This window comes from Trachypithecus francoisi, unplaced genomic scaffold, assembly GCF_009764315.1.
Source record: "Trachypithecus francoisi isolate TF-2019V2 unplaced genomic scaffold, Tfra_2.0 Lachesis_group20, whole genome shotgun sequence".
Lineage (NCBI taxonomy): Eukaryota > Metazoa > Chordata > Mammalia > Primates > Cercopithecidae > Trachypithecus > Trachypithecus francoisi.
The window spans coordinates 56694132-56718677 of record NW_022681466.1 but is presented as its reverse complement, the minus strand read 5'-3'; the positions used below and the strand labels follow the sequence as shown (position 1 = coordinate 56718677).

At 47.1% G+C, this 24546-nt stretch overlaps 1 protein-coding gene across 1 annotated transcript; it reads right to left on the bottom strand.

The window, feature by feature from the left end:
• Positions 1-802: 802 nt before the first annotated feature.
• On the bottom strand, positions 803-24341 carry TRIM16 (tripartite motif containing 16). Its single transcript, XM_033184473.1, has 6 exons — positions 23419-24341; positions 13987-14082; positions 8585-8818; positions 5359-5524; positions 4425-4520; positions 803-2038 (listed from the first exon to the last, which is right to left on the bottom strand). Exons 1-6 carry the CDS (start codon positions 23914-23916, stop codon positions 1455-1457), a joined length of 1674 nt encoding a protein of 557 aa, XP_033040364.1. The 5' UTR covers positions 23917-24341; the 3' UTR covers positions 803-1454.
• Between the last annotated feature and the right edge of the window lie 205 nt (positions 24342-24546).

Sequence of the window (24546 nt, the reverse complement as noted above, 5' to 3'; positions counted from 1 at the left end):
ACAGGAACAGACTCAAAATTTATATTTCTAGTGAATCCCACCAGAGACTTAAGGTTATAGCCTCAGAAATTCATTTAAAGACAGTTTGCCATTTACCTAAAGGCTTGATGAATGCTTGTGATTAATCTTAGGAAGCTCATCTGCCGAAAGAAGAATGAAATAATCAGAGGGAAAGGAGTGAGAACCATAAAGGAAGGTGGAAAATTTAATATGCAAACAAGAACATCTGGGGCGTGGGGGTTACATGACAGTTCTTGAAGCACCTCATTCTTTGAATGAGAAATCACACAAATCCACATACTCCAGGTTATTTTAGAGGAGAGGAGTAGGACCCCTTTTCAGAGGTCACAGGGACTAAAACTCAAGACTCTGTTAAGACATTTCTTCTAATCCTTGCTGTCCCCAAATAGAAAGGGCTGCTGTGTGAGGCAGTGAGGCAGTGAGCCAGTGCATGGCGGGATGGCTGACTCAGATGTTGCGTGTGGATTTGCAAACTTCAAGAAGTTTCTCTGCTATGCACTTTATTCCATACAATGTGCATGATGTAATAAAGAAGACAATATGATGTGGTGGTTTAAAGTCCAGTGTCATTCTACCCCAGACTTGAATCCTAGCTCTGCCACTCAGTCACCATGTGACCAACTCAGTCATCATGTGACCAGAGTGACCTTGAACAAATTAGCTAACTGCCCCGGACAGTTTCTCCATCTGCAAAAAAAAGGATGATATGAGCATCTACCCAATGGGTGTTCTGTGAGGACTGAGTTAATATGCAGAGAGCACAAGGACAGTATCTAGCACATAGGAAATACACAAGTTAGCAATTTATCATGGTAACTCTGCACTCTTTTCAGCCACTCTGAAGGTTCCTGGTCATCCATTCGAGGCACAGTGTGACATTTATCTGAACAGACAGGAGAATGGCACTAGAAAATGAGGGAGATTTGGTGCCTAAAAATTACTACAAACAGGCCGGGTGCGGTGGCTCATGCCTGTAATCCCAGCACTTTGGGAGGCCGAGGCAGGTGAATCACGAGGTCAGGAATTTGAGACCTGCCTGGCCAACATGGTCAAACTCCGTCTCTACTAAAAATACAAAAAATTAGCTGGGCATGGTGGCGGGCGCCTATAATCCCAGCTACTCGGGAGGCTGAGGCAGGAGAATTGCTTCAACCTGGGAGGTGGAGATTACAGTGAACCAAGATCACACCACTGCACTCCAGACCGGGCGATAGTGCGAGGCTCCATCTCAAAAAAAAAAAAGAATTACTACAAACATACAGAGAACAGCACCATATGGAGCAAAAGAGAGCAGCTGGAGAATGTTCTCATTCAGAGACCCATAGGATTTCAAAAGCCAGCTACCATCAGCAGTTATTTCTGCCCCCAAATCACCCTAAAATGCAAATTCCATCACTGTGGCTGGCAAAGGTCCGGGATATGGCTCCTGGAGTCTAGGGAATAGTCTCCACCAAGGATGGTGCCGGCTTCTTGGGTTCCTCTCCCAGATCTACAATCCGGATGGCGTTTTCCTTCTTGGAAAGCCAGAAGGCAGCATAGACTGGCTCTGAAAACTTGCAGGCAAACTTGTGAACCAGAGTCATGGCATCATGCTCTATACCATAGAAGGAAAGGATCCCTCCTGGGAAGTCGACATAGACCCCGAGCCTCCGGAAAGGGCCGGCTTTAAGCGGGGTCTCCATGTCACTGTGCCAGGCTGTGAACTCCTTCCCATTCCATTGGAGGCTCCAGGAGAAGTTGTTTCCGGAAATGCAACTGTTGCGCTCCTCCCCTTTCCGGTCGATGCCTTTGCAGGTCAGACCAACGTAGGTGCCTGCCCCAAAGATCTCCACCTCAAAATAGTACCTATGCAGGTACAGACTCTGCTGGGACAGCACTTGCCGCCAGTGCAGGAACCTGCTGGGGAGGTCCGGGTACGAGTGCTCCCAGGGCGTGGTGTTGGTGACCTTGCGGTTGTCCTCCTGCAGCCGGAGATACCTGTGTGCTGTGTCTGGGTCGAACGTGATGTCATGAGCATCTGAGGAGACACAGAAGGCAGGAGAGTGGTTCAGGAACTGACAGCTGATTCAGACAGAACGCTTTAAACCCAGCTGGGCTCCAAAGCACATATGAGAAAACATCCATTTCTCTGTTCTCTATTTACCCAGGCTGCTGTTTCCCTAGGCAAAGAGGTGAGTGAAGACCAGAAAACAGAGAGCACAAATCATCTACTCCCTTCCCTTATGAAGCTCAAATTGCTTGACATTGATGATATTATTTGATGAACTGAATCAAGAAATATATTAATTTACTCTTTCATTCATTCATTCAACAAACATGTATTGAATGCCTGGCATTATCCTACCCAGTGCTGCCAAGTGTTTGGGGAAGCAGGTACTCCTATACCCACATTTGAACCATTCATTCATTTTTCAAAATATTTGAAAAACATCTTAAAAATGAATGAATGGATCAAATGGAGCATGAAGAACTCTCAAACATGCCCTCATGTTCTCCTCCCACTCCCAAAGAATAACAGGGTCTCATGCACCCCATTGCTTAAGTCAAGCTCTATGTCATTTTTGACATTTGTTTTGCCCTCACCCTCATCCCCCATCCTCACCACACACACAGGCAGCAGCAACTCCTATGGATTCTACCACTTCTCTCCAGCCCCGTGCTTTACCCCCAACCTAAGCCAACACTCATCTCACTTGGACTCGTGCAGTGGGTTCCTGACTGGTCATTTCGCTGTTCTCTCTTGCCCACTTCAAGACCTTCTCCACAACAGAGCTGTGCTGCTTATTTCGAGCTGTAGGCTTAGGCCAGTCATGTTGTTCTAGCTTAAAACCCTTTCATGGTGCCCCTTGCTCTTACAATAAAGCAGCAACCCCTCGCCCTGGCCTACCAGGCCCCGCATCCCTGGTCCTTTCCTGTGTCTCTCTCTCCCTTGATTGCTACATTCCCACCATGCTGATCTCAGACCTACTCAGCACTCAATCCTCTTTGAGCCTTTGGTACAACCTGTTCCCTCCAAGATGTGATCATGCCCTACCTTGAGTCTGGTGATTCCTACTGATCCATTCAGGCTACAACTGAGAGTTCATGTCCTCGAAGAGGCCCTTTGTGACTCTAAATCACTCTCTTTCAGAGCACTATGGCTTTTTAAACTTGGCACCCCTCCTCATTTGTAATAATGTATTCTAGTGAGTATTTGTTTCCTGCTTGTCCTCCCTCTAATCTATGAGCTTCGCATTTTGCATGGGATTCTTCTCTAGCTCAGAGAAGATGCTCAGTATATGCTTGCCAAATGAATTAGCATATTAAAGGCTATTTTAAAAATTCCATAATTTAAAAAGTTCTCACTGGATGCAGAGGCTTATGCCAACACTTCAGGAAGCTGAGATGGGAAAATCACTTGAGGCCAACAGCTTGAGACCAGCCTGGGCAACACAGCAAGGCTCCATCTCTGCAATTGTTAAAAAAAATTTTTCTTTAAATCAGCCAGATGTGGTGGCATGTGCCTGTGGCTACTCAGGAGACTGAGGGAGGAGGATTGCTTGAATGTGGGAGGTCAAGACTGCAGTGAGCCATGATCAAGCCACTGCACCCCAGCCTGGGCAATAGAGTGAGATCCTTTCTCAAAAAATATACATACATACATACATATATATGTAAACATACAAAATATGTCTTGACTGTTTATGTCAATTAACAGAAGGCTATTACTAGTTAAGTTCTTGAGGAATCAAAAGCTACAGGTGGATGTTCAACAATATGAGGGATTGGCATCCCAACTCCCACCTTGTTCGAGGGTCAACTGTGCAGTGTTTTAAAAATGCTAATGGACCAAGTCAATACCACTTAATGACAGGTCAATGAGTTATGCAATTCTGGCCAAGTCATACATAGAAATGAACTACCAGGTAACTAGCCAGCACTCTTCAAATTGCTATGGTCATGAAACACAAGGATTGAAAGACTGATTCAGATTGAAGGAGACTAAGAAGACATGGAAACATCTGTGACCTTGGATTGGACTTTGGGCTAGAAAAAAGGGCATTGATGAAAGAGTTGGTGAAAGCTGAATAAATTCTGTAGATTAGTTGATAGCATTATAGCAATGTTAATTCCCTGGTTTTGATCAATGTATTGTAGTCATGTAACATGTTACCATTAGGAGAAACTGAGTGAAAGATATATGGGAATTCTTTGTTCTATTTCTGTAATATTTTTGTAAGTTTCACATTATTTCAAAATGAAAAGTTAAAAAATTGTTTAAATTAAATTTTAAGAAGTATATCATTTAGGGATAGACATGAGGTTGTAAGAACCTGAAACCTCGATGAGAGATGATGGTTCTTACTTAGCAAAGCACTGCACTGATATCAACAATGGAGAAGGGGGTGCCATTCACAACTTACATTGGAGGAACTGTTCCCTGGTGCTGGGCTCAGGTTTGGAAGTCCAATATTTACGCTGAACAACGGCAGACACTTGAGTTCTGATGTCATACTCCTCTAGAAAATCAGAGAGTTGTGAATGCACACCTGTCCAAGTGGTCAGGAATCTGCAAATCAGGACTTCCCAGCCACCCTTCCCTGGACTTCCTGGGGAAAGAAGGGGCTGAAAACTAGAAATGTTTCACAGAGATATGCTCAATAGACTACATTTCTTTCATAGGTAAGGTATAAACCACTGAAAAAGTGATCCAGACTGTCTTGGATTTAACTTAAAAGTATAGGCATCAGCAACCTGGGAAGCTAGTCATAGAAATGCCAGCCGATGGCATAATATAAGCATGACTAATTCTCTTTCTCTGGGTCTCAATTGTAAAAGAAAATCATCAAGATGAGAGTCCATTAGTAACACACACTGTCTGTAGGATGGCTTTGAGAAAATGAGACATCTGGCTGGGCATGGTGGCTCACACCTGTAATTCCAGCACTTTGGGAGGCCAAGGTGGGCGGATCATTTGAGGTTGGGAGTTCGAGACCAGCCTGACCAACATGTTGGAACCCCATCTCTACTAAAAATACAAAAACTAGCCAGGTGCCTGTAATCCCAGCTACTAGGGAGGCTGAGGCAGAAGAATCTCTTGAACCCGGGAGGTGGAGGTTGCGGTGAGCCAAGATCACACCATTGTACTCCAGCCTGGGTAACAGAGCAACACTGTCTCTCTCTCTCTCTCTCTCACACACACACACACACACACACACAAAAGAAAAAGAAAAGAAAAGAAAAGAAAATGAGACATTCCCCTGATTTCATCCTCCCTTCCCTGACCCTCTCTCACCTTCCCATCATCTACTGCTAGAGACACACCCACTATAGTCCATGGCCCAGAATGCATCTCACCTTCCTTGGCAAACTCCTGGAGCTTTTTCTTATAGTTCTCCAGCAACTGGATTAAGTGTACAGTGGAGTCCGTGATAACTTTGCGGATGCCAGAGAGTTTATCCTTCAGCCCTATATAAACACTAGGGAAGGTGATGTCTTCAGTGTTCTTAAACTTGCAGTACTCCTACAGAAAAGGAAACAGCAGAACTTGCTGTGGTTTCTGTATTTCTAAACTTAGGCTTCTCTCCTCATTAAGTCACTTTTTGCATCTGTAAAATGGGCTGATAGTAACGTGTCCTTGACAAAGAAAGTACACGTAAAGCGTCAAGCTCGGGGTCTAACAAAATAGAAAGCACTTTTCTAGCTGCTAGACCCTCAGAATAAGTGGGATTTTTAAAAGTTAAGTGAGAAAGTGGGCTTTTAAAAATCAAGATGTACTAGATGGCCATGAACAGCTCCAATACACAGTCCAGACTGGGGACCAAAAAAATAAAGAACATTCTTGCTTTGTTAATTCCGTCAATACTTGTTTTTTGACAATATAAACACAAGCCATGGTAGAAAATGGAGGAGCTCTTAGGCAGAAGTGCTGCCTCTTCCTTGTCAATTTCATCCAATGCATAAATTCCTGTAATTCTTGTACCTTGCTTTAGTATTTCGAAAGTGTCTTCACACAGACAATCACACAGTTTCATTAAGTTTCAAAACAACGTGTGATCAGGAAAGATGCTTTCAGATATAACACAGTATCAAACTTCAGCTGCAAATGAAGCATTAAAGAGCAGACCAGGTATAGCAGAAAACACAGTAATGAAAACAGTTGTATGAAAATGATTAGATAGAGCCATGGAAATCAAAACCAGAGAATTGATAAAGAAAAGGGTAATTCAACATTTTAATGCTATATACTGTACATGACAAAAGTAGCATTTTAAATCAGTGGGAGAAAGGATAAGTTATTCAATAAATGTTGTTTTGAATGCCTAACCAACAATTTTGGGGGAAATGTTATCTTTTGCCAAAATAAATCTTTTTTTTTTTTTTTTTTTTTTTTGAGACATAGTCTTGCTTTGTCACCCAGGCTGGAGTGCAATGGCGCAATCTCAGCTCACTGCAACCTCTGCCTCTCGGGTTCAAGCGATTCTCCTGCCTCAGCCTCCCAAGTGGCTGGGACTACAGGCATGCGCCACCATGTCTGGCTAATTTTTTTTTTATTTTTAGTAGAGACAGGGTTTCACCATGTTGGTCAGGCTGATCTCAAACTCCTGACCTTATGATCTGCCAGCCATGGCCTCCCAAAGTGCTGGAATTATAGGCGTGAGCCACCGTGCCTGGCCAATAAGTAAGTTATCTTACACTAAAATTTATTTTATATGTATTAAAGTCTTTTATGTTAAAAATAAAGTTACAGGCTGGGCATGGTGGCTCACGCCTGCAATCCCAGCACATTGGGAGGCCGAGGCAGGAGGATCACAAGGTTAGGAGTTTGAGACCAGCCTGGCCAAGATGGTGAAACCCCGTCTCTACTAAAAATTTAAAAAAAAATTAGCCAGGCGCCGGGCGCGGTGGCTCAAGCCTGTAATCCCAGCACTTTGGGAGGCTGAGACGGGTGGATCACGAGGTCAGGAGATCAAGATCATCCTGGCTAATACAGTGAAACCCTGTCTCTACTAAAAAATACAAAAAACTAGCCGGGCGACGAGGCGGGCGCCTGTAGTCCCAGCTACTCGGGAGGCTGAGACAGGAGAATGGCATAAACCCGGGAGGCGGAGCTTGCAGTGAGCTGAGATCCGGCCACTGCACTCCAGCCTGGGCGGCAGAGCAAGACTCCGTCTCAAAAAAAAAAAAAAAAATTAGCCAGGCGTGGTGGCAGGCGCCTGTAATCCCAGCTACTCAGGAGGCTGAGGCAGAGAATTGTTTGTATCCGGGAGGAGGAGGTTGCAGTGAGCCAAGATCGCATCACTGCACTCCAGCCTGGGCGACAGAGCAAGACTCTGTCTCAAAAAACAAAACAAAAATAAATAAATAAAGTTACAAAAGGAGAAAACAGAAATAATTTGTATACTCTTTGGGCAGATCTTAAGGGAAACTTGTGAGGTGGGAAGCCAAATGGTTATTAAATGGTTGTTCATATTTTCTTTGTGTTTTGATATTGAAAAGCAAAGAAACTAACAGAAAGAGAGAAACTCTGTTGGGGTTTTTGTCTGTCTTTCTCTGCTTCTCTTTTACTCATTCAAAAGTTAATTATGTTGTATTTGTGTATTGGGATTATGGATCATTTTTTTCTTCTTTTTTTGTATTTTCCAAGTTTTTCACAATAAACATTTGTTTTTGTAACTAGCAGAGAATTTTTTCACAAATGGAAGCAAGAAAAAAGTTGTATTTCAGAATATCAGAGCTTAGATGGAGGCTTCTGAATTATATACTCCAGTGGGCTTGTTGATAAATGAGAAAATTGAGACCCAGGGATGTTAAGAGCTGTTACAGAGCTGTTTAGTGACCGATTCAGTATGTTGTAGTTTACCCCCAACCTAGTGTTCCTTCCCCGAAAGGTTACATGTTCTTCAGATCTGGTTCCAATGGCTTACATTTTAATTTCTAATGATACACTGTAATGAAAAGTATTTCCTGGTTCCAATGGTTTACAGTTTAATGTCTAATGATATACTGTAATAAAAAGCATTTCCTTTTCTGAGCCTTCCTCAATTACTCCAGCCACAGCCCTCTCTGAAAAGCAGCAGGGCTCCAGTCTCATCCCTACCAAGCAAACCTCCATGCAGTGGACTGCTGGAGCGGTTTATAAAACATACTCACTGACTCTCATCACTCTTCCATCTGAGGCCCTTCCCAGCCAGACACCTGCCTGGCCATGCCAGCCTCCTCACTCTGCACCCAGCACCCCAGGCTCCACCCTTGTTAAAGTACCTTGGTTCCCCAAGTCAGCTGTGCTTCCTCAAACCTCTCTACCTTTGCCTATGTTGTTCCCTCTACCTGGAACATACTGCACGTTGAACCTGACTCATCTTCCAGGACCTGCTTCAAGCTTCCCTGCTCTGAGCAGTCCTCCCTCCCTACCCCTCCTATACTCTGCTGAATGAAGAATCTGCTTCTCTCTGTTCCCACAGCTCCCTGTGCACAGCATTTAACAAAAAGCAGTTCCATTCACAGATGGCCATGGGCCTAGCAAAGCGAGGGTGCTTCGTGAGGCAGCTGTGGGATGCCTCCGCTCCCTCACCCCCCATACCTCCAGGAATTGGACAGTGTTGCTGATGGCCGCCATCCTCTCCAGCTCCTGCTTGTTTTTCTCCATCTCGGCACTCCTGTATTCCAGGTGGGCCTTGATGCCATTGGCCTGGCTCAGTGCAGCTTGCTCCTTCTCCTCTAAGAAGAGCATCACATTGGCCTGGGCCTTCCTCACAGCAGCAAGGAGTTCCCCAAACTGCATTTCAGCCACTGCTTTGACCTCTGACACCGACACCTGGTGGGGGGATGGGGTGGAAGACAACCAAGCACTTCTTAGTGAGGCGTCCAACTTGATAGACGCTCAACATACAGAAATGTCAGCTTGAGAAACATATACTAGGGAGCAGTTCCCTATTGTAAAAGGAATCCTTTATTCTCATGTGAATTCCAGGTACCTGGAAAAAGGATTTACTTGTTAACTTGGTCTCCTCATCCATTTGATGAGAGAGTGAATTCCTCTATGACTTCTGAGATCCCTCACAACCCTGACACTCTGGGATTGTTAATCAAGTTTCTGAAATTGATTTTCCTACCAGAGCAATGCGTGTACTCAGTCTACTTGATAGTTATATTTCAAGAGGTAAAGAATTTGGCTTTTTTTTTTTTTGTATAATCAGCATGAGTTAGCATTTCATTATGTCTGGTTAAACTGAACACTGAGTCCATCAGACCCAAATGCATGTCTAAGATGATACTGTCTCTACCATGTAGAGAATCACCACAAAATGTTTATGGTATAGATGACCATGGCACCCAAGCAATTCCAGGACAAGCATGTATATACAGAACAGAACGTGACATTCAAATAAAACATAAAAGAAAATCCAGGTGAGAAACATTAAGGGTCTGAACAATAGGGCATATGCATGTGGACTCTTCTGCATGGTGAGCATCCTCTGGGAATGCCTTCGATCAATATCATGTTTACAACATCCTTCCAAGTTCTGAAGGTTTCCTCTTCTCTGGTATTCTTGAGAATTGGTGCAGACGGCCGGGCGTGGTGGCTGCTCACGCCTGTAATCCCAGCACTTTGGGAGGCCGAGGCAGGCGGATCACTGGGTCAGGAGATGGAGACCATCCTGGCCAACACAGTGAAACCCCATCTCTAGTAAAAATACAAAAAATTAGCTGGGCATGGTGGTGGGCACCTGTAGTCCCAGCTACTTGGGAGGCTGAGGCGGGAGAATGGCATGAACCTGAGAGGCGGAGCTTGCAGTGAGCGGAGATCAAGGCCCTGCACTCCAGCCCTATCCCATCTGAGACTTTCTGAGCTCCCTCCGGGTGCTGTTTTCTCTTTCTCCTCCCAATGTTAAGGGCCAGCTCTGAACATCAGGGCTCCAAAGCAAGTCAAACAGCAGATATCCTTGGGCAGAGGCTTCAGGGGCACCTCCCATCCCTGGCAAGGAAGGAGACAGGGAGGGAGAATGAGACCCGGATCAAAAAGGGGAGAGCACAGTAAGGAGAGGACTCAGAAAGGATGGGATTCTGGGCCCAGGTTGGGTGGGAGCCTAAAGGTTTGGAGGGAGATGGGAAGAAAAAATGATGACACCAGATAGGAGGTCTTCTGCCTGGCTCAGGCCCTGGCTTAGGCCAGGGCTCAGGAATTCAGTCCACGAGAATGACTGGTCTCTGATCAGTCTTCAGTCTGGTGGCAAAGGGAAGAATAAGCAGGACAAAGAAAGCCAAGGGGTACCCCTACTGGAGGGGGATGGTGGGAAGACACAGACAATCTCCCTACATTCTCTGTCTCTCTCTTTTTTTTTTTTTGAGACAAAGTCTCCTCTGTTGCCAGGTTGGTGTGGCACAATCTTGGCTCACTGCAGCTTTGACCTCCCAAGTTCAAATGATCCTCCCACCTCAGCCTCCCAAGTAGCTGAGACCATAGGTGCATACCTTCATGCCCAACTAATTTTTATATTTTCTGTAGTGATAAGATCTTACTATGTTGCCCAGGCTGGTCTCAAACTTCTGGTCTCAAGCAATTTGCCTGCCTCGGCCTCCCAAAGTGCTGGGATTACAGGTCTGAGCCGCCACGTCCGGCCTACATTCTCATTTTTATGCCAACTTTTCCATTACCTGTTGGCTTCCTTGAGGTTAGGTAGCTGGACAGAGCTAGGAGCAAATAAACTGTGGTAATAGGATTAAGGAAGAGCGGGGATGGTAGACTTTATCCAAATTCTTCCAGTCCACACCAAGAAAAGCTTTTAGACAGGTGATGGTGTTAAGAAGCCATGGCAGCAGGAGAGGCGGTTTGGGAAACCTGAGGCTATCTGGTGTTGTGGCTCCCTCCAGAGTCCTGTTGTTCAGGGCTGGTCCTCACCCTTGGGAGGAGGAATAGCAGCACCTGAACCAGCTGCTCAGAGAAACTGCAGGTGGGGACAATAGTGGAGAAGGAGGCAGGCAGAGAATGGGCTCTGGACTGTGGATGGGAGGCTCAGAGCACTGCCTGAAGAGTGAAGACCTGAGATCTAGGAAAGCCACCTGGGCCCCACCCAGGCCCCCCAGGTGGCAAACCTGCTGCCTGGGGTTCTGCCAGGTGTAGGCTCTGCAGCCCTCTGACACTTCACCTCTCTCCCTCTTGCCACTCTCTTGGGAATGAGGACCCTCTGCTGCCAGCCTGGTCACTCTTTTAATTATATAACAATAATCATAAAAACAACCAACATGTAGTAAGTTCTTACTATGTGCCAGGCACTGTTCTCCTGGCAACCCTAAAAGGTAGGTGCTATTAGGGTCTCTATTTCTTAAATAAGGAAATGGAGACAGTGATAAATGGACTGATTTGCCCAAGATAACACAGCCAAGGTTTGAACCCAGACTGTTGGTCTCTGGAGTCCATCCCTTTGACCACCATTCCACACTGCCTCGAAGTAGGGCCCAGGGTTGGGGATCCATGTGTCTGCAGTATAGCACTTAGCTGGCACAGCCTGACCTCTCCCTCTGGGCCCTGGCACATTCACTAGGACGAGCTGGGGAGGCACACAAGGAGCTCAGCTGAGCTTTCTTTCAGCCCACGAGCTGTGGCTGGGGGGGATGTTGCAGGGAAGGACCTTTAAGTTCGGCCCCTCCCAAGATCCGACAGGAGAGAGGGCCTAGCCCCTTGTTCACTGGGGGCACCAGTTACGGGAACATCCTATGCCCATAATGGACTAAATACACAGGCTGCTGCTGAGCAGGCGACCAAGAGGGAAAGAGGCCAAGCCTCCCAGCAATTCCTGAGCCAACTGTTTATAGGTGTTGCCTCCTTGACATTGTAAATACTGTAATTCCTGAGATATTAATCACGACTGGATTTAAATCTAAGAGTCAAATTACATTTCCATATGGCAAAGAAGTAACGATGAAGAAATCTACCTCAGAAGACAGGAGAGTTTTGCTTATAACCATTTGGGAGAGCAGGGGCAAATAGTGGTGGTATAGGGGCAAACAGCCTGGATCAGTGTTTGATCCAGACTCTGTGTTAGCTAATGTGTCCTAGTTCCCCGGCTTACTCACCCCCTTCATGTCCACTCAGGCTCCAGGTGTCCAGGCTCTACGAGTCACAGAGGCCACAGAGTACTCCCTGCCTGCACTGCCCACTCCCAATCACCTCCAGAAAGCAGGAGCAGGACACAGCATGGGAACCAGCATGAGGGTGTTGTAGGAAAGGGGCAGAATCCTGTCTATAATTACGACCCATAGGTTCCTCACAGAAGCACGATACCACAAGACTAAGAGGCATGAGACTAAAGACAAACTCAGGATCCAAATCCTCACCCCCAGCCCCAACTGAGGCCATCCTCGGGAAGGATGCTGGAAGGGAGGCGTCAGATGATATTGGTGGATTGAGTTGACTTCTGCTGTGGCCTGGCCTCTCATTCCTAAACCTTCCCATTGAGAAACACTTCTTTCTTGCATGTAAATGTAATGTGCAAAGGGCATTACTTACTGCGTTACTAAAGCAGAAATAGTACAGGGAGGAGAGGCCTCAACACATCCAAGGAGCCAGCAGGTAATGGTTTAAAGATTGGAGGGTGGTGTGCATGCCTGTCAATATACTGAGTCATTCCTAGGTCAAGGGAGCAACAACTCTAGGTTCTCCCGTTCCATCAATCTAGATAGCCCTAGACAAGTCTTGTCATCTTCATGCCCCTTGTGCATGGTAGCTATTGTAGTAACTACCTCCCCTGGTCATCATGTACTTAGGAGAACTGAGGAGGGATCAAAGTGTCTGAAAATTAAAGAACGGGGAAACACAAGACCCTCTTGTGGTTCTACAGGTTAGCTTGAGCCTGGAAATCCATTCTCTCTGAAGGTTTATATGGCTTTAAAGTGATAATTCTCTTTCTTCCTTTAATAAAATATTGTGGGTAAGAAAGAGGTGTTTCATCCTTCAGTAGCTAGTTGGTTGTAAACACCCAGGAGGTAAAAATTTAAGTTGAAATGAATACATGCATTAGGGGTAGGTGAATGGATGGATGGAGGATGGATGGAATCATTCATTCTCAGGATATAGAGATGACAATGCTGATTCACTTCCACAGGGTAGGTGTTTTGCATTCTCTCTCTCTCTCTTTTTGAAACAGAGTCTCACTCTATTACCCAGGCTGGAGTGCAGTGGTGCAAAATTGGCTCACGGCAGCCTCCGCCTCCTGGGTTCAAGCAATTCTCCTACCTCAGTCTCCTGAGTAACTGGGACTACAGGCGCACACCACCATGCCTGGCGAATTTTTGTATTTTTTAGTAGAGTCGGGGTTTCACCATGTTGGCCAGACTGGTCTCGAACTCCTGACCTCAAGTGATCTGCCCGCCTCAGCCTCTCAAAGTGTTGGGATTACAGGTGTGAGCCACTGCGCCCAGCCTGTTTTGCATTTTCTTCTGAGTGGTGGTTATTGGCTTGCCACTGATGAGAGGCATTTGCAGAACTCCTCAGAGTCCACTTGGAGACCACTTACTGCCTACTTAGCCTGGCACACCACAGCCTTCTCAAATACCATCACTAATCCTGAGTTCTCAACTCCTTTTTTCCAGTTGCCAGGTCATAGGACTGGTGAGACTCATATAATGGAAGAAGCCAAGATTACATATAATTTCTGGACCTCTGACTAAACACCCAGCCCCCCACACACATACACCCTGTCAAGACAGCATATGCAAATGTAGAAATAAGAATGTTGTTATTATAGGATTCATCTTGGTTCTAATTTATATTATTAAAAAGCAAATCACTTGCCAGGTTTAAAACTTAAACTAATTTCATAACAAATCCTGACATCAAGGTGAGGCTACCCCATGGTGTAGTCAACTGTATCTACAATTCTCATTTGTGGAGAAACCCCGAGGAACCTACAGGAATGGAGGCTAGGCATGCAGTACCATGTCCCACGCCCCTAGAAGGGCCTGGCTGACCCAGGCTGGTCTTACCAGAACAGAATTTTGGTTGGCCTGGAGCCTGGAGATGGCATTTTCATTCAACTTGAGTTTCCGCTCCAAGTCTAACTGGGTACACTGGAGTTCAGCCTAAAAAGTGGAAAGCAGAGAATTAAGGAGGAAGGAGCCCAATGCATGGAGAAGGATACAGGCATTCTCCGGCCCTGACATCCCCGCCCTTCTTCCCTGGAAAGAAGTTTAACCTCTGTGGTTGATCTCAGAAACCAGCCGGGAGGCATGAAGAGTCAGCAGTGAGTCCATGCCCTCCTGGGGCTACAGTCAGCATGAGTCAGCAAAAATACAGTGAGCACATATGCCATGCTGCTCACCATTTCAAGCATTTTGTGGATTACCCCACACCATCCTTGCCATACCCATACTAGCTGTAAACCAGAAATAAAGTCCTAAGAACCCCAACAATCTGAATGGATTCCTCCTCTCAGCAAAGGGCATTCCAAAGTTAACCTGAAAAACTAGTTCAGGCCATGATGGGAAGGGGGGTCAGACATGGCTCATTATAACCTCCTCCCTTTTGGAATTACTGATACAGCAGACTCTTTCAGTCTGATAAGAAACATTTACAATCCCTTCTCTCCAAAACCTCTTCCCTGGAGGCTTTACCCACATGATAAAACCTTGGTTTCCACCACCTCTTATCTTAACTCAGACATTCCTAAGTCTTTAGACAATAACTTGACTCTTTCAACCAACTGCCAATCAGAAAATCAGAAAATCAAATTTACTTATGACCTGGAAGCCCTGGCTTCCAGTTGTCCCACCTTTCCAGGCCAAACCAAATTACATCTTACATATATTTGATTGATGTCTCATGTCTCCCTAAAACGTATACGAGGCTGTACCCCAACCACCTTGGGCACGTTCTCAGGGTCTCCCGAGAGCTGTGTCACAGACCATTGGTCTCCCATATTTGGCTCAGGATGAATATCTTCAAATATTTTACAGAGTTTGACTCCTTTTGTCAGCACAGGTAAACATGATTATTATTTCAAATGTACAGGTGACAAAATCAAGTCATGTTTCCAAGTTCATCAGTGGAGTTGAGCCCAGGCTGACCCCACAGGAGCCTCATAGGCAGTGCAGGGTTGGAGTCAGATGGCCAGGTGGGAAGTCCACATTTTTTTTACTTAGCAGTTGAGAATTTGGGCAAATTTACTTATGAATAGCAAAAACAAACTTTGTCTTATACTCACACAACACAGAACACTTTCACGAAGCCATTCTCCAACATCAGCTGGGTGTCCTAAAATGTAACTCAATTCTGACACTCCCTACTTGGAGATGGAAGAGATGCATGGGGCAAGGGATGTGGGAGGGAAGTGACACCTCCATGTCCTCTCCAGGTGCAGGGTGCACACCCTCCAGGGACTTCCACTCCTTCAGCAATCCAGAAGCTCCCAGAAGCCCAGCCTTTTGGAAGTTTGTTTATTTTGAAATGGAGTCTCGCTCTGTCTCCCAGGCTGGAGTGAAGTGGTGCGATCTCGACTCACTGCAACCTCTGTCTCCTGGGTTCAAGCAATTCTCCTGCCTCAGTCTCCCAAGGAGCTGGGACTACAGGCATGTGTCACCACACCTGGCTAATTTTTTTTTGTATTTTTAGTAGTGACGGGGTTTTACCATATTGGTCAGGCTGGTCTCCAACTCCTGACCTCAAATAATCTGCCTGCCACCCCGGCCTCCCAAAGTGCTGGGATTACAGGTGTGAACCATCGCGCCTGACGTCTTTTGGGTTTATATGGAGGCTTCACTGTGCAAGGCATGATTGATTACATCATTGGCCATTGGTGATCCTCTCAACCTTCAGCCTCACTTCCCTCCCTGGAGGAGACTGGGGAGATGGGGCTGGAAGTCAAACCCTTTAATCACAGGATTGGCTCCCTTGGCAACTAGCCCCCAGCCTGAGGCTCTCGGGAGCCCCCTCAGTCACCCAGTCATCTCATTGGCATTCAGACACTTATCACTTCAGAGTCTGGGGGTTCTAAGAGTTGTTGGGTGCCAGGAAATGGGGGCAGAGACCAAACCTAAGTTTCTTTTTTTTTTTTTTTTGAGATGGAGTCTTGCACTGTCACCCAGGCTGGAGTGCAATGGCGCAGTCTTACAACCACCACCTCCCGGGTTCACGTGATTCTCCTGCCTCAGCCTCCGGAGTAGCTGGGATTACAGTTGCACACCGCCACATCCAGCTAATTTTTGTATTTTTAGTAGAGACAGGGTTTCACTATGTTGGCCACGCTAGTCTCGAACTCCTGACCTCGTGATCTGCCCACCTCAGCCTCCCAAAGTGTTGGGATTACAGGTGTGAGCCACCGTGCCTGGCCTGTTTATTTCAGAACTTATTATCTCTAAACTTCCATTTCTTCACCTGTGAGACAGGGATCAGTAAAGTGTTTGCTTCATAGGATTAGGAAAGAATGGACTAATGAGATAACGTATGTCAATAAGAACTTTGTATAGTACCGGGGACATTATTAATGAGCTCCATAAATGTCAGTGGGTGCCAGCATCGTCACATCAATCATTATTACTCCTGCTACCATGGCTGCTTTGCATTCATGTTCTGTATTCGAAGGCAGAGCCAGCCCTTCTAGCCCAGGCAAGTGCCTGCCCAAGAACCCCGGGTTTGCCTGCTTTGGCCTCAGCTTCAATCTTGCCTCCTGGGATGCACTAAACATCTTCCACCAAGAGGTGTGCCAAGGCGCACTTAAGCCTTTGTGAACTTCAAAGACCCTGTCACTTTCCTACTTCCATAAGGGCAATACAGAAAAAGAAAAAAAAAGAATAGCTTTCACTGCTTTTAATAGCTTCCCTCTGCATTTAAAGCTGCGAGTCATTATGCCCTGATAGAACTCAGAGGGCATAAACTGTCTCTCCATTCTCCACTGAAGGGGGGGGGGGGAATTCCAGGCCCCCTGGGGAGGGAAGTTGCTGCAGGCAGGGGACTCATCTCTCCAGGACACTGCAGAAGGCAGGAAATGTTTGCTCAGGCTCCAGGTCATTCAGAGTGGAGCTGAGGGGGCCCCAGTGACCTTTCACCCTTGATACCTGAGACCTGATGCCTGGGAGTGGGGAGTGGGGGTGGGTCTGGCCTATTTGGGGGCAATCCTGGATTCTTAACCTATGAAAAAGGCTTACACAGTGATCCATTCCAGGGGAGAGAAAAGGAACATGAGCTGCTTGTTTAAAGGTTGTGGAAGACACAACAGAACACACCCTAGCAACAGGCTCCTACAACATGGCATCTAAACAGCAGGGACAGAAGAATGTGTTAAAGCAGTCGGTAGCAGCAGGGCCATAAGGAGGCACCCAGGGAGCATCCAGAGAAAGGGCTTCTCTCTGCTATTTGCAGACTACCATAAAAGGAGAGAAAAGGACTTCTTAAGCACACAATCGGGGACCTTCCTGAGTGAGTCACCCCAAGAAAAGGCACTCCCAGTTACCTCAAAAGGTGGAGCCACTTTGGAAGACTTGTTTCTCCAGTTATTCCTGTTCCTAGAAAATGATGGGGTGCCTCAGACTCTGGCTTCAGGGTTTCCCAAGAGGTCAGCCACACACACGTCTCAGGTAAGGGTGAGCCCTGCCCAGAGGCAGGACTGTGGTGCCCATGAGCACAGAAAGCTCTGGAAGGCAGGGCACAGACAGCTCTGCCTGCTTCAGCAAGACAACGGACAAACGTGTCAAAGGCACACGATTTAGAGTCCAGAATATTATGTGACCAGCCACGAGCTGGCCACATGGGCTTCATCAAGCCATTCAAGTCATTTAGCTTCTTATCTGGTGCAAGACTACATCAATATGCTAACAGAAGGGTTCCTTCTGCTACAGGGCAAAGGCGGCACACAGAGAGTGATGGCCAGGTCATGTTAGAGATGAAAAACAGGAAGAACAGGGGGAGTGAGAAGAGAGAAGAAAATCCCAGACTGTGCCATTTCCTTTGTATTCCAAGCACGCAGGGTTCGCCATTCTAGAGAAGGCAGCGCTAGCATTCACCTGGACGCTGACTGCATTCCTCGGTCAGCTGGTCAGAATTCACCACTGGACATATAGTACATGCCAGCTCAGTCACATAAGACACACACTCACCCCTCTCAAAATACAGCCTGGGAGAATAAGAAAAACCAAGTTACGTGATACTGAGTCCTGGGCATTCCTCAAAATGGCTGAAAGAAATTCTTTTTTTTTTTGAGATGGAGTCTTGCTGTCACCCAGGCTGGAGCACAATGGCGCAATCTCGGCTCACTGCAACCTCTGCCTCCCAGGTTCAAGCGATTCTCCTGCTTCAGCCTCCTGAGTAGCTGGGATTACAGACACCTGCCACTGTGTCCAGCTAATTTTTTTTTTTTTTTTGAGACGGAATCTCGCTCTCTCGCCCAGGCTGGAGTGCAGTGGCGCAATTTCGGCTCACTGCAAGCTCCGCATCCCGGGTTCACGCCATTCTCCTGTCTCAGCCTCCCCCGTAGCTGGGACTACAGGCGCCCACCACCACGCCCGGCTAGTTTTTTGTATTTTTAGTAGAGATGGGGATTCACCATGTTAGCCAGGATGGTCTCGATCTCCTGGCCTCATGATCCAACCGCCTCGGCCTCCCAAAGTGCTGGGATTACAGGCGCGAGCCACTGTGCCTGGCCATAGTTGGTTTTTCTATGTAGACAGTCTTATCAACTGCAAACGACAATATATTATCTTCTTATTTATTTATTTATTTATTTTGAGATGGAGTCTTACTCTGTTGCCAGGCTGGAGTGTTGTGGCACGATCTTGGCTCCCTGCACCTCCGACTCCCTGATTTAAACAATTCTCCTGTCTCAGCCTCCCAAGTAGCTAGGACTAGAGGCATGCACCACCACGCTCGGCTAATTTTTTTTTGTATTTATTAGAGACGGGGTTTCACTATGTTGGCCAGGATGGTCTCGATCTCCTGACCTCGTGTTCTGCCCACCTTGGCCCACCAAAGTGCTGGAATCGCAGGCATTAGCCACCACGCCCACTCAAAAATTTATAATATTTGTCATATTTACCTTTTGGGAGAGAGGGGCCAACAATATAAAAGTAAGTTGCAGACATGATCATACCTTAGCTTTCATCATCTCAGAGGGCTGGATTCTAACTCTTTAAATGATGCCTTCATGGCTTTCCTTTTCCAGTAGTTCTCTGAACTATGTGAATACTTAATATTATTATTATTAGTAGTAGTAGTAGTAGTAGTAGTAGTAGTATTACTTGAGACAGAGTCTCACTCTGTCTCCAGGCTGGAGTGCAGTGGTGTGATCTCAGCTCACTGCAAGCTCTGCCTCCCGGGTTCATGCCATTCTCCTGCCTCAGCCTCCCAAGTAGCTGGGACTACAGGCACCTGCCACCATGCCTGGCTAATTTTTTGTATTTTTAGTAGAGACGGGGTTGCACCGTGTTAGCCAGGATGGTCTCGATCTCCTGGCTTCGTGATCCGCCTGCCTCTGCCTCCCGAAGTGCTGGGATTACAGGTGTGAGCCACTGTGTCCAGCCTAATTTTTGTATTTTTTCAGTAGAGACAAGGTTTCGCCATGTTGGTCAGGCTGGTCTCGAACTCCTGACCTCAGGCGATCCACCTGCCTCAGCCTCCCAAAGTGCTGGGATTACAGGTGTGAGCCACTGCTCCCAGCTCAAGTAATTCCTTTCCCAAGTGGCCACATACACATATCATCCACCTTTCGGCTGCCAGCAAACAGTCTGTGAGTGATGCCAGTTAACTGCTCCCCAAATGAGCACGGATACTTTTGGCTCTAGATACTTGGCTCTTGCTCACCATGGAGACTGTGTCCGCAGTCAGCATCCAGCCCTGAAGTTTCTGGGACTGATGCGGAGGTTCGGTGTTGTGGCCTGGCATTAACGCTCTCCAAAGATCTAGGACAAGGCTCAGCTCAGGTCTTCCTGCTTTAGGAACCTGCCCTGACCTTGCTCCCAGGGTTGGCTCCACAGGTGCAGTAATTGCACTGTGCCAGCCTCTTGGTACCCCATGGAGTTAGGGTATGTGTCTCGGCTTCCTGATTAAAGTCCAAGCTCCTGGAGGCGAGACAGTGCAGCCCAGCACTTAGCGATAGGAAGCACTTAGTAACATTTGATATGGTTGAGGAACACGAAAGAACCATACCTGCTTCATGGATCAGAACAAACAGGAAAGGCAGTCATAGAAGGAGTCCAGATTTCCTGTACACACACACACACACACACGATCTCATTTCCACATAGCAAGCCTGAGATTCAGAGAAGGTGAGAAGACTTGGCAGCCAGCAGGCAAGACCAGCTGCTCTTAAAACCAAAGGGGCGGCTAGGCGTGGTGGCTCACACCTGTAATCCCAGCACTTCGGGAGGCAGAGGCAGGCGGAACACCAGGTCAGGAGATCGAGACCGTCCTGGCTAACACAGTGAAACCCCGTCTCTACTAAATATACAAAAAATTACCCAGGCATGGTGGCAGGCTCCTGTAGTCCCAGCTACTTGGGAGGCTGAGGCAGGAGAATGGCATGAACCCAGGAGGTGGAGCTTGCAGTGAGCAGAGATCATGCCACTGCACTCCAGCCTAGGTGACAGAGCAAGACTCTGTCAAAAAAACAAAAAACAAAAAAAAAAAACAAAGGAGCCTGGAGATGCTGGGCTGGGTCAAAGGGAAGTGCTGAGGTCCCCATGAAAAATAGCTGGGCTCTGGAAGCTCAGCAGGAGAGAAAAGACAACCAAAGAACACCCACTTCTCAAAGCACACAGTGTCTGCCCACCAATGTGGCTAGAAACCATAGGAACTTCAGAAAGGGCTCACTTGGTTAACTGAGAAATGAGTCGTTCTGTGGACCCTAGCAGGATCTCAGCCACTTTGTGTCTTCATGGTTGACCCTGCCGTTTGCAGTTTCCTATACACAGGATGACTGCCCGAGTAATTAGCCCTTCACACCACCCAAAGTGACCTTCAGTGAGTAACTCCAGCAGGCCTGGGCTAGCTGAAAGGACTACTGGGTTTCCGGAGCCTTAGTTATGTCTGATGACTTTCAAAATCATCCTGGTGGAGGCTTTAGCCTCGTCAAGGTACTGTGTCTTCTAGGCTGGTCTCCTGGGCTCCTTGCAAGAAACCTTTTGGCTTCTAAGATTTGGACAAGCCACCTAGAGTGTGGCTACACTTACAGAGTAAACTTGCTCTCCGAGCTGAAAACAAGGACACAGGATGGGAAGGACAAGAGCTCTTTTAAGCAGACCAGAAAGCAGAGGGGTCTGGGGAATGGGGCTTTAGCACTGTATCTAAAGCCATGTTGCTTCTGAGCCCCAAACTGCCTTTAAGCCCATTCCTCAGTTGTCCTCATTTTACCTTAGATATTTATCTCCTAGGACGTCTGAATTCAGAGTTCTGCGTGTGCTCTACACAACTCCTCCTGCTTGGAATTACAATTACCCCACGTCTCTGTAATACATGAGGTGCCCTATATTTAAAATTTACATTGTATCTCTGTTGGTACAGGCATAGAATGTTTCTGCAAGGAAACAAGAAAGTGTAGACAGTATTAGTCTTCGAGAAGAAAAGGGAGGTTTGGTGATCTGGGATGGACTGGGGACCCTCCTTTCCTAGTAAATTCGATTGCACTGTTTGGTGGAGATTGCTATTATTACTATTATTTGAGACAGAGTCTCCCTCTGTCACCAGGCTGCAGTGCAGTGGCCTGATATTGGCTCACTGCAACCTCTGCCTCCCGGGCTCAAGTGATTCTCCTACATCAGCCTCCCTAGTAGCTGGGACTACAGGCGTGTGCCACCATGCCCAGCTAATTTTTTGTATTTTTAGTAGAGACGGAGTTTCACAGTGTTAGCCAGGATGGTCTCGATCTCCTGACCTCGTGATCCACCCGCCTCGGCCTCCCAAAGTGCTGGGATTACAGGCGTGAGCCACCATACCCGGCTGGTGGAGATTATTGTTTAACATCGTCATGCATCACTTTTCCAGTTAAAAATAATAAAATTCTTGTATATGTGTGGCAGGTTTTGGTGCAAAAAAAAAGAGTATAACGTTGTGATTTTTGTGTCCTTTCTTCATGTCTCTCCAGTAGGATGGCTTTCCAGAGGCTTCCATTCCTCACCCTGTGACTTAGTCGACTATGAGCTTGGACAAGTGTGGTGGAGATAATGAGGATATGAGATAACTTCATAGTTATTTGAAGATTGGGTGAGAAAATCCACAAAAAGCATTTAGCACATGGCAATACTCAATGAAGGCTGTTTTCCTCAATTCTATGGAGCTTTGCCCTTTGATCTATTTCTTCATCTACCTGTCCTCCAGATGGGACACTCCCTACCCTGGAAACGCTGGAAACAGTTTGGCAAGTGGCTTCCCAGGCCAGAAACGGTGACTCATTGGCATCTGGAATACAGAGGTTTCCAGAAAAATCCCACTAGCACCAGCTAAAATCTATGTCTAGGGATTGGCAGAGAGGAGGGGCCCTGGCAAGTAGACCCCCTTTCCCAGAAACCTCTTTCCTTTGATGCCAGGGAACATTTGCCAAGAAATGGCCATAGGTCTGCCGTCTGCACGCAGTGTCAACAGGGAACTTCCTTGATGATGAATGTAAGAAATGTGGGACAAACGTCAACTACACTTCCCGACTGAAAACAGCGTTCGCTGAAAGTCAAAGTAGAAGAAAAAAAAGCATATAAAGTGCCAAACCAATTTCCAGGAACTTCTCCAGGATCTAGCCTTAGGGCAAAGAAAAATGACTTGTTCTAGAAACAGTTTCCTTATCTGATGGAAATAAAAACGACGGGCTATGAGCATGATGTTTCTTAGTCTCTCCTGATACCTCCACCTGGTGAGGAACTTTTATTTTCCCTAAGCCACCTGTGACATTGTATCTGGACCTAAGTTTCAAATTCTCTGCTATCTTAGCACTTTTCAAGCTCTTAGATTTCCTGTTACCTCCAGAGGGGCCCGTTCTACTGGTCTCTTGTTTGGGGTAAAGAGAAAAGAAACTAGGAGAAAGAGTTGTTCTTTTCTCTTGAATTTCTGCCAAGGTTTTATTTCATTAATTGACAATGGATGTGCCATGCAGATCCAGCCAGACGGACATACCACCGTCCTAAGCCCCACAACTTCTGCGCCCTCCACCCAAAGCTGTATAAGGCACAGCAGGAAACCAGCAAGCAGGAGGAGACAGCGACACAGACAGAGATTGCACAGACAGTGGGACAGAGATGGGGACAGAGCAACCTACTCCACAGCTTCCAAAACCAAGTGCAATGTATATTTACAATGACCCAGCAGGCAGACGCTGAAACTAAAGTCTTTTTCAGGTATGCTCAGCGCATGGTAGTGGTGTCAGTGGACCCAGCAGCTGCAGCCAGCCAGGCATACCATCCCCGACCGCCCTCTCCCAAATGGATGAATGGACCCCAAGCACTCACCTCCTTATCCCTGCGGGCTGCATCCAGGGAGACTATGGTGTGGCCACTGTGCTCCTGGCAACAGTCCTGGCAGATGCACTCCTGATCAGGGCAGCAGAAAGCAGACAGTGGGCTGTGGTGGGCAGGGCAGTACCGCCAGCTGTGGTCCTTCACTGGTTCGGTCAGCAGGTGGCTTTGCAGTTTGATGTTCACCTGATGTGGCTTCAAGTGCTCTTCACAGTAATTCACCATGCAGGTTAGACAGGACTTCACCGCCTTCACTCTTCTGGTGTTATCAAGGCAGAAGTCACACAGGACCTCCTTCCCCTCACCAGCAGGATCCCCCTGTTCTGCAGAGTCACTGTCCTGTTCCTCTGTCTCCCCGCCAAGCTTCTCTGAGGAGCCCATGTCCTCTTCTTCCACTGGGCTGGCCGACACAGAGTCCAGGCTGAGGAGGGCTGGGGGCTGAGAAGTGGCCCTGGGCAGTGGCCCTGGAGCCATCAGATCCAATTCAGCCATCTGGGAGGCTCTGCTCCTGGGCTGTCTTTCTTCTGTCCCTTGGCCCAGGATCTGTGCAGCCCAACTCAGACAAGAGAACCACGCCTAGATGATTGCAGCTGCTGCAAGATTTTAACTGTTTCCTCCCTCCCAGAGGAAGCTCAGTCTCTCATTACTGTGTCCTGGCATTGGATGGCAGCCAGATGGATGACGACAACGCAGCTAGATTACTCAGGCTCAGGACAGCCGGCTCAGGCTCAGGCTTCCTCCCCAGGTCCAGCCCTGAAACTTCTCATGTGAATCATCTGTACCCTATAGGCTCTGCTGAAGCCCACGTGTCTCTGTGCCTGCTCCAGAAAGGACTGGAGATTCCTGAGCTCTGTTATAAGCCTATGTGCCTTTGCGTGGTCTGACAAGCTACATATTTTTGTTTTCATTTTATTTATGTATTTATTTATCTATTTATTTTTGAGACAGAGTCTGGCTCTGTCGTCCCGTCTGGAGTGCAGGGGCGCAATCTCGGCTTACTGCAAGCTCCGCCTCCTGGGTTCACACCATTTTCCTGCCTCAGCCTCCCGAGTAGCTGGGACTACAGGCACCCACCACCACACCCGGCTAATTTTTTGTATTTTTAGGAGAGACAGGGTTTCA